Genomic DNA, 10,522 nt, shown 5'->3' with positions numbered 1-10,522 from the left:
GGCGGGATCATGGTAATATCAAATCACTTAAGAATGTGGCTTGTCAGCTGCATTGCTGGACAGGCATTCTAGAGTTTTGCTTGATCAACCTTTGTGGGGAGAAACAGGAAGAAGTGTTACAGAAACTTTCCTCAGGAGATTAAATGGGTAAATAGTAATTAACTTTAAAATGGTCATTTCAAGTTGCATGCATCATCTGAATTAAATAGTTGTATGTGTTTTGTCAAATGCTCAGAACGTCCCCAAGGCATCTCCAATACTTTTCTGCGGATACATGCTCTCCCAACTGCAACTCAAAGCTGCAATTATTAAAACCTTCTTTAGGGAAAATTGCAGCAGAGGAAAAACGCTGTGCCTGTTCAAACATTCGAGCTATCTGCTTGAATCCCATCTCCCTTTCACACAATCCCAGAACTGTAATAATTGATTTTAATACTTTATTTCAAACATAGCATTGTGCAGGTCAATCCAGTCAAATACCCCTCATTTCAGGACCATTTGTGCTTTAGTGTCCATAACAATTATACTGCATCATTTACCCCAAATGAATAATTATTACTATGTGTACCAAAAGCAGATTGGTTTTAAATACTACTGGATCTCCTGTGGCATTGCTCCTGGGTAGTGTATGGTCTGGAACACGAGTGCGGTGTTCAGCTGCTAACCTGGCCTATACCTTTAACACCATTGCTCAAGTGCTCCCTATAGAGAAGTAGCTTAAATAGGCAAATCCGTGTAATTGCAGCTGCTCGTGAATCCCTGAGGACAATCAGAGCACAATTGTAATTGCTTGCAAATTTCTGGCTCCAAGTTGAAGGATCCATCAAACAACTGTCACATTTTTGATTTAAGATTGCTTTAGTGTGATAAATGTGTGCTGGATGCAAGACACCCACACCTCAGAGTCAGAAAGTTGTGGGTTCAAGTCCCACTCCAGGGACTTGAGCACACAAATCTAGGCATTACTGAGGGAGCACTTCACTGTCGGAGGTGTCGTCTTTCGGATGAGATGCTAAACCGAGGCCCCATCTGCTCTCTCAGGTGCACATAAAAGCACCGTTTTGAAGAAGAGCAGGGGCGTTCTCCCCGGGGTCCCGGCCAAGATTTATCCCTCGATCAGGATCACTAAAACAGATTACCTGCTCATTATCACATTGCTGGGAAGCTAGCTGTGCGCAAATTGTCTGCTGCGTTTCCTACATTGCAACAGTGACTCCACTTCAAAAAGGACTTCGTTGGCTGTGAAGCGCTTTGGGACGTGAAAGGCGCACGCTATAAATGCAAGTCTTTTTTTTACATGTAACAGTGAAGCTAGGATAAACCCGAAGCTCATCTGTCCACCAAGCTGGATTGGTGTCTGTGATTTTTTATCTGAAATAAAAAGGAGTCATCATCAAAACTCTTGGCTGTAAAATACCTTCTATTACTCAGTGCGGCAATGTTTCCAAAGGCCACAGCTGCAAATGTTTAGCCAGCCATTTATGGTAAGGATTTTGTGTCACATGTCACTAATATCAAGGTTAAAGAGAGGAGGCTGGACTTTGGTAAATGCACATCCAGCATGTCACTAAGCTCCCAGCTTTAATTCCTGATTTGCACAGAGCTAGCTAATCACAGCTTGGGCAGCAGTGGTTTTCAAAATCCCCTGCAAATACTGATGCAGTCCCATAGGCCCCATTGCCTTAAAAGGCATGGTTAGCAGCCTAGAGATAGACAGCATTCTCTGCCGAAATCACCTTTTTAAATGGTATGGACAACAGAAATACTGTGCTTGGGATTTCAATCAATCAAAATTATACAGGCACTAACAGAAATCCAGATTTTATGTAGTGACTTCATTAATCTGTTAGGAATCCCAATTTGAAAGCCACTGCAATTAAAACACCATACCTGGCCTCAGTACGTTTAGGGTGCAATGGGGAGGAAATAGGGTCAGGCTTGGCTCCGATTTCCCCCTTCTCCAGTGATGGTCAAACTGCCTGCCCGCGCTCACGGTCTAAGCTCATGTATGAATGGCCATGCGGGCACTGAGTGTGGAACAGTACACCAGCCTGAAGCAGCACCTTCTGAAGATAAGGGAGAAAAGCAGTAGGGTGGGAGAAAGAGGGAGAGGTTGCTATGGCTCACTGGTGCTACATCAGAAAATGCACTGCTTCAGACTGTCGCAATCTCTTGTCCCCAATCCCTCCCTCCCCCAAAAATTAAACAGCCAAGATCACCGACAGAGGGAAGTGGATTGCAAGATCGAAAGGAAGGGCTTTCTGCATTTTACAGACAGACAGTCACCTACTCCAAGATTCTCACCAATACCCTTCTCCCAAAGCCAATGAAAGCATGTATGAAAGGTACCCTGAACCTTTCACTCCAGCAGTGTGCGGGGTGTGGTGGGGGAGGAATGGGTTACAATAAAGCAGTTAGACTGTCCTTCTTGGGACAAAAAAAGGGATCGATAAAATGAGTAAACAATGCATCAAACAGTGAAACACCACATCGGACCCAGGTACATTTAATCACCTTTTTCCAGTAAACTCTCACTATAATGCTCCAGAATACGACCATCTTCAACACAACGTGCATTGTTTAGAACACAAAAAAATACTTTAATAACCAGTTTTTGTTTGAATTAAAAAAGCAGCCATTACAGAGCGCATCTGGTGTGCCATCCCCTTCCACTGCAGCATTTCCCAGCCAAGTACAGCACTTTGAATAATCTCCTCCATCTGGATTGATGAATGCTTTCTCTGAGGCATTTATTTATCAGCACCATGCTTCAACCAGGCACTCACTATACTGGAAAGAAGCAGTCCTTGGCAATGAAAAAGATCCACAAATGTTACATGTACAGAGGGAAGTGGCCAGAGAAAAGTTTCTACTGGGCTGATTGCTCCTTGGCTGGGGGGGGGGGGGGGGGGAAATGGGGAGGTGACGAGGTGTAGAATGAGTTATCAAATCCCAAGGACACTGGCAGAATCTGTCGAGTGCACAAGAGTATGAACAAATGATTAGCATAACAGCAATAAGTTTCCAAAGTTCTTCACTGGCAATTCCTTACATCACATAAAAGCTGAAATATGTCTTTCTGCAAGGAGGATGGTGAATGCAGGGAGACACCGGATCCACCAATGTTTGTTTCCCAGCAGTCGTACCCAAAGTCTTTTAAAGCCCGTTTAGATGCCTCAACCACGGAAGAACTTGTATCTGAAACACAAAATTAACAGAAGATACCAAAGTAACTGGAGTAGTACTGCAATAGAACAGAGTCCATTTTATAATGTAATTCATGCATGAAGTTTTCAGCTACATTAACGATAACACAAATAGCTACAGAACATGCCAAGCAAATGTAGAAGTAGTGGGGGGGGGGGGGGGTGGAGAAAGGGGGAAAGGTACAAGTACCCATGTAAACTAAACACACTGAGGTAGAGTTTCCGCTCGGTTGCACTGTTTTTTTCCCCAAACACAATTCACCCAAAATCGGCCAAACCAGCTCGAGAGGAATTTCAAGCGCAAGTTACATTCAGCGCAAATTCGAGTTTCCGCGATCTTTGCGCTGGTTTAAAAAAACATTGCACCGGAAGCCGGCCCCGTCCACAAAACTGGCCACGCCTGCAGATTGAATTAATCACCGTGCCAGGTTTCCGCTAATTACGTCCATTTACGGGCCTTCGAGTAGGCTCTTAAAATTTAGCCTTTTTTGTAAAGGCGCAAGGGCACAAATAGGCACCTTTTAAAGATATTTAATTTACTAAGAAACTGACTACTGCACACCAATGAAACTAGTAAATGGTTCAGTAAATGGTTCTGTATAGTTTATTAAAAATGTTTTCAGTTATTTCAAATCGGATTACTCATAAGTGGGGTGACACTTATTAAAAACGCTTATTTTGTGATAAACCCATTTTCAGCTGCATTAATAAAACTGCACCAAGTTACCACTCTTAAATAGATCGAGGAATATTTTTTATACAGAAGAAAACCACAATTACGTTCTAAAACACTGCCCGATTGCGCTGGTTCATGGAAGGTTTCACGTTAGGTGATATGCAAATGAGTTTGAGCGGAAACCTGAACCATAACTTCACTTTGGAAAATTAGCGCAATTTGCACCTGGATTGCCGATTTCGGCCAAAGCAGAAACATAGAGAGACAGCAGTCTATGAAATTACAGAATTTTGACTGACAAGAACACTATACATCTAAACCTGACTGAGGTTTAACAAGATGCTCTCGTACACTGGGGCGAGGGTTCCGTTAACCATCCCCTTACTGTGTCAGTAGCAATGGAGAATTCTTGGATATTGTGACTGCAGAGACAGGGATTATGTAGAAGCACAAAAAAACCAAGGTAAGGGGCTCAAACAGTAGCAGAAATTGTGACAGCCAAGGATAGTGAATCAACATTCTCCAGTACAAGTGCCAGTATTGTTACATAACTGAATGGCTAAGGAGTGAAGAAGGCAGGTATAAATTTAATCCCGAGGTTGAGAGGACATCAGGTCATAGACATTGACTGAACCCAAAAAAAATCATCTGGTCCTCACTTTAAAAAAAAAAATACTCGAGAATTTTTGCTGTATTTGTGTGATTTCAGTTGTGTTTAGTTAACGGTGTAGGTTTCTCAAATAGCTACAGCTAAAAGGTACTTAAAACACAATAAATGCTGATTTAATGTCAGGAGAATATCCTGGAGAGAAGTAACTAAGCCTGAAAGTATGAGAACTTAAGATAGCTGAAGCTTCTTGGGTCTATGTCGATATCTCAATTGATGGTAATTAAGCTTTTCTCTTTCCTGTGGAAACTGCTCCATTTTTATGGGTCTTTCACTTATGCTAAAGAACATGGGTAAGAATGACCAACACTGGGACTGGTGCAGTCTGCTCCATAACAAAATGAAGCCAGCTTACCATGCAGCAGTTCCACCTGTGCCAAGCAGCCTGAGGAATCGCTCAGGCCAGTCTAGCAATTAGATGCATTACACTGACATCTGGTGGCCAAACTCCAACACTGCAGATACATTTCCTTTTTGGTGGAAAACATGTTTCAGGGCAATCAATTCCTAGCACAGAAATAAACTTAAGGTGCTTCACCCTCTCTGTCTCCAAAATTTCTCGATTCCTGATCATCAGAGTAATCTCCTGGCCAAATAAGCAGGTCACAGCATCCCAAAAATAATTCACTGGCGACATTTCAATGTGCTATACAAATTATTGATTGTGAAATGGGTTACACTCCACTTTTCTCTCATATTTATCACTTATAAACGTTATTAAAGAGAAAACAATGAATGTTTAATTAGACAATCCATACCTAAAGTATTTAAATATTTGTAATTAAGAAGAACCTCCCAGTGATTGGGGCTGCCAGCCAACATTTTAACACTGGACTGTACATAGCTGTATAAGGATACATACCGAAGCAGGATACATCAGTGAGAAGACAGACATGTTAGTGTTTTGTGAAATGCCAAGTATCGACTGCAATATCAAGACCTTTCTGGAGCAAGACCTCAGAACGTAGTGTCAGCCATGGCTCAGTGGTAGCACTCTCGCCTCCGAGTCAGACGGTTCAAGACCCACCTCTAGAGACTTGAGCACGAAACCTAGGCCGACACTCCAGTGCAGTACTGAGGAGTGCTGTACCGCTGGAGGTGCCCGCTTTTGGATATGTTAAACCGAGGCCCTGTCTACCATCTCAGGTAGACGCAAAAGGTACCATTGGCACCAATGTTCCCCCTAAGGTGCACGGCCGCGTACTGATCGCGAGGTCCCGAGCAGGCCGCTCATCAGCTGTAACCGCTGGAAGAGATTCAGCGGCCACACAGCCTGTGCAGGGAAAAAAAATTAGGGGGAACATTGCATGGCGGTATTTCAAAGAAGATCAGGGGAGTTCTCCCCAGTGTCCTGGCCAATATTTATCCCTCAAACAGATTATCTGGTCATTATCACGTTGCTGTTTGGGGGAGCTTGCTGTGTGTAAATTGGCTGCCATATTACAACAGTGACTACACTTCAAATGTACTTCAGGCTGTAAAGTGCTTTGGGATGTCCTGAAGTGGTGAAAGGCGCTATATAAATGTTTATTTTTAGAATTTCTATACTTTTTAACGAAACCAACTCTACAGAATATGAAAGCGTCCAAGGACCCAACGCTTTTATTGAGAAACCTAGGTGATTGGCCAAGGATCCACAGTGCAGGACATCACCAGGGTTCAAAAGAGGAGATATATCAAGTAGATCCTGAAGGTGAAAAGAAGAGATCCTATTCACTCTCAGTTTGTGTATTTTTGTCCCTTCGGTAGATTTTTGTGATGAAGCTCTTCCACTTATTTTATAACAACTTCTAATTAATTTACTTGAATAAACAATTGGTTCTGTCTGCTGGGAATGAAAAATGTAAAATCATTGAAGATTACCCAACAAAACAAACAAACAAACACTCATTTGTACCTGGTCTAAGTAGCGTTAGGCCACATCCACCACCTCCTGCGCCTGTCAGTTTGCTGTGCAGACCATAGGCTGCAGTTACCTGACACAACTTGTCCAATGAGGAATGGCCCACTCCAATGACATTCAGGTGATGCTGGTTAATGTCAATAAGTTCCTGAAATCAGCAAGGGAAACAAGATCGTTAAGACAAGAAAATCACCACCGAATAGGTATGATAATGTTTGTTCTGTTGACCTGTTACGTAATCCTAAATTGTACAAGACTGAGCTCCGCCAATGGCTCAGTTGGTAAAGGGAACATGCTGCTCAGCCATATAGACGTGCAAGTACAACTGTGCTGAATTAGCTGTCTCAGCAGTGGGTAGTAGCAAAGGTGCCACAATTGACCTCAATACTCCTTGGTTGGTCGGTCAGTCGGGGGGGGGAAATCATCCAGGACTCTTGCTCCTAATTGCTATGCAGTAACCCATACGTGAATGTTGGATGAGGACAAGATGAGCTGTGCCGTGGTGGAATAACCAACAGTCACTGTCTAGGTTCACGTGAAGAATGCCAACTTGGATCAGGTAACTGAAAACCCTGGGTCCTGTGGAATGACAGGTCAGTGGGTGTCAATGCCTTCAGAAGAGACAGAGCAAAATATCACCAAAAAAAACACATGAGGAAGAGACCTTTAGGCCTACCAAGCATGCCCCTTTCTATCAGTTCTCAATTTCACACCTTTTTACATTGCACTTCATTCTCCCTGCAGATATGCATCCAATTGTCTTGATGACTTAACCCTGTTACCTTTATTGTATTAAACAGCTTTGCCTCACTTTTCTCCTAACTTTCTTATTTTCAATTTGTATCTAATGGATAGCTAAACCCTTCACTATAAATGAAAAATATTCACTATTTTTATTAATACCTTTCATATAATACACTCCAGTAACATGACAACTGGGAGTTCATCCGACAAAACATTACACAAATCCATTTTCTTCACCTCCAGAGTACAGCAATTGGCTTCGAAATGATCATTCTCAGCATGGAGGCAAGTGTTTACAGGTGCTCTTATAAACTACAGTGTCAAAACTTGAGGCTACCTCAGCACCGTTTAGCAATCCTTCTGATTCAAGTAGAATCAACTTATCAAACACATGACATATGGGCCTGGAACTTGCGGTCAGCGGCGAAGCAAAGGCTTTCGCCACTGGCCCTGAAGTAAGCTTCGCACGAAGATCTTACGAGCTCTGTGTCAAGAAGTTTGGATTTTCCGACGTGTAATTCAAATCAACAGAGTAGAGTGGGGATCCCCTAGTGCGAGCTGCTGTGACATTAACAAGCTATCTAAGCAGCCAATCAAAATGCAGAATTCTCACAGACAGTGAATAGTGGGTAAGCTCTTAAAATGCTAACTTTTTTAAAATGTTAGAGAGCAAAACAAAGATTGGGGCTCTCACATGGGGAAAAGGCAAACCTGAAAGAAAGATGAACAAACTTTACATTTTTTTTTAAGTTTCTTAATTTTAATTAAAATGGATAAATTTGACACTGCAGAAAATTTAAATGAGTTTTTCAGGGTCATAACCATTGTTTAGCAGTCAATACGCTGTTAAAACCCTAGCTACACCTAATCCCTTTGGGTCGAACTTTTAGTGGGGAATTTAACAGCGTACTTACTGCGGAAGAGCCAAAGTTTTTGTTGGTTTCCCTGATTTGAGAGATTTCACTAATTGCCGGCTCTGGCGGGGAGGGGGTGCCCCACAGTGCAGTTCGTGGAGGAGCAGTGAATGACAGACCGCAACTTCAGGATTTCCACATTAGGCTGCACATGCGCTAAATCCCGAAGTTGCGGTCAGTTTCAAAGGCAGATTGACGGCGAATGCTGCCAGTTCGCCGTCTTCAGGACCTCAAATTCTGGGCCCATTAGTGTTTCTTCCAGTAAAATCAAAAAGCCATCAACTGCATTCTTTAAGTTATAATTTGACCAGACTCTGCACTAATGCGGGAGCCGTGTGTAAAGTTTACCTCCAGGATGGTGTAGTGTTCGTCGATAGCGTTGCCAGATGCTATTGCAGCCAGAATGCGCTCACACTCGCGCGAAATAGCATCTATCGAATCCAGGACAGGTTTTATTATGTTCGGCAACTAAAGGAGGTAAAAAATTTAACTCACTTTAGTCTCATTTATTCAAACGTGACAAGGGTCTGGAACAGTAGGCAAGCAAACCACAGATCTCCCATAAAATTTCAATACACGAGGTAAATTTCCTCAGGTCAGTCATCAGATTTTTTCCTACTTCAAAAAAAATACTTTGTGCTCATCAAGGTGAGGCGTGTTAATGTTTTTAAAAATCGTTTTTGAAATGTAGACGACGCTGGAAAAGCAATTTACATTGTCCCTATCTAGTTGCCTTGAGAAGGTGGTGGGCCTTCTCCTTGACCTTCTGCAGCATTTGTGCTCGTGGTACTTCCACAATGGTGCTCGTTAGGGAATTCCAGGATCTTGATCCAGCCACCATGAACAAATGGTGATATATCCAAATTGGGATGGGCTGTGATTTGGAGGGGAATTTGGGAGGTGATGGCGTTCCCAGGATTTCGCTGCTCTTGTCCTTTTAGGTAGTAGAGGTCACGGGGCAGGGAGTTGCTGCTGAATTAAGCTCAGTAAGTTTCTGCAGTGCATCACGCAGATCGTACAAGTACATGTTGCAGACACAGCAGAGCAGAGGCTGGGCACTCTGCGATGAGGTGCTTCCCTCACCCCTTAGAGCCTCTCAACCATCTACAGGGATCAACTCAGATTAAATACTCACTAGATGGGTGCAACTGCAACAACACTTGAAGCTCGACACCATCCAGGACAAAGCAGCCTACGTGAGCAGCAAACACTACTAACCAGCCTCTCCACCACCGGAACACTGTGTCTGCAACATGTACTTGTACTATCTGCATGATGCACTGCAGAAACTCACCAAGCTTAATTCAGCAGCAACTCCCTGCCCCGTGACCTCTACCACCTAAAAGCACAAGAGCAGCAAAATCCTAGGAACACCATCACCTCCCAAGTTCCCCTCCAAATTGCAGCCCATCCCAATTTGGACAGATCACTGTTCCTACATGGTGGCTGATCAAGATCCTGGAATTCCCTGTGTCTGCACTATGTACTTGTACTATCTGCAGGATGCACTGCAGAAACTTGCCGAGCTTAATTCAACTCCTTTCACACAGGCTAGCAGAAATCAAGATGAAGTGCCAAAGACCCCATCAAGGTTGAAACAGAGTAACAGACAATACCAGATAAGTAAAGTAGTGATTGGGTGATACCAAACTTGGATTTGAAAAGCCAGTCAAATTGTGGAAGGAAGACCGTTACATAGAAACATAGAAGATAGGAGCAGGAGTAGCCATTCGGCCCCTCGAGCCTGCTCCGCCATTCAATGAGATCATGGCGGATCATCCAAACTCAGTACCCTGTCCCTGCCTTCTCCCCATATCCCTTGCTCCCTTTAGCCTTAAGAAATATATCTAACTCCTTCTTGAAATATATTTAATGAATTGGCCTCAACTGCCTTCTGTGGTAGAGCATTCCACAGGTTCACCACTCTCTGGGTGAAGAAATTCCTCCTCATTTCTGTCCTAAATGGCTTACCCCTTATCCTTAGACTGTGACCCCTGGTTCTGGACTCCCCAGCCATCGCGAACATCCTTCCTGCATCTAGTCTTCTAGTCCCTCATCCAATGAACTATAACCTCCTCCCTTCCGTTCACCAAAATGCCAATGTTTGTATTTGCAATGCTTCTGCACAAAGGTATTCCAAGAGTGAAATTACTTATTTGTAGTATTAGATTCACTTTGAATGCAGTCTCGAATGAATTCAGATAAAGGTGGTGTAAATATTCCATTAATGCTCATTCCAAAATTATCCCCCACTCCTTCCATCCTTAATCACCTGAACCAGCTGCATAGGTCAGGTGAGCATTGACATTTCTAAGCTTAAACCGAACAATACCGGACGCATTCACAGTCTTGATATACTGTGGGTTGGCTAGATAGCTCTGAAGATCATGCCTGCCATTTGCCTCGCACATT

General features: G+C 43.2%; 1 protein-coding gene across 2 annotated transcripts in view; it reads right to left on the bottom strand.

Moving 5' to 3' along the window:
* Nucleotides 1-2,490: 2,490 nt before the first annotated feature.
* mvk (mevalonate kinase) overlaps nt 2,491-10,522 on the bottom strand; it is a 29,166-nt gene continuing 21,134 nt past the window's right edge. For both annotated transcript variants that reach the window (XM_085961317.1, XM_085961318.1), the window contains exons 9-11: nt 8,459-8,578; nt 6,447-6,600; nt 2,491-3,198 (exon numbers count right to left, since the gene is read on the bottom strand). In XM_085961317.1, coding sequence (XP_085817443.1) covers nt 3,035-3,198; nt 6,447-6,600; nt 8,459-8,578 — 438 coding nt within the window. In that variant the 3' untranslated portion in view covers nt 2,491-3,034. The remainder of the gene's footprint in view (nt 3,199-6,446; nt 6,601-8,458; nt 8,579-10,522) is intronic.

Source organism: Somniosus microcephalus, chromosome 19 (assembly GCF_052327205.1).
Source record: "Somniosus microcephalus isolate GS21.2 chromosome 19, FLI_Smic_1.0, whole genome shotgun sequence".
NCBI lineage: Eukaryota > Metazoa > Chordata > Chondrichthyes > Squaliformes > Somniosidae > Somniosus > Somniosus microcephalus.
This window is presented reverse-complemented; position numbering and strand designations above follow the sequence as displayed.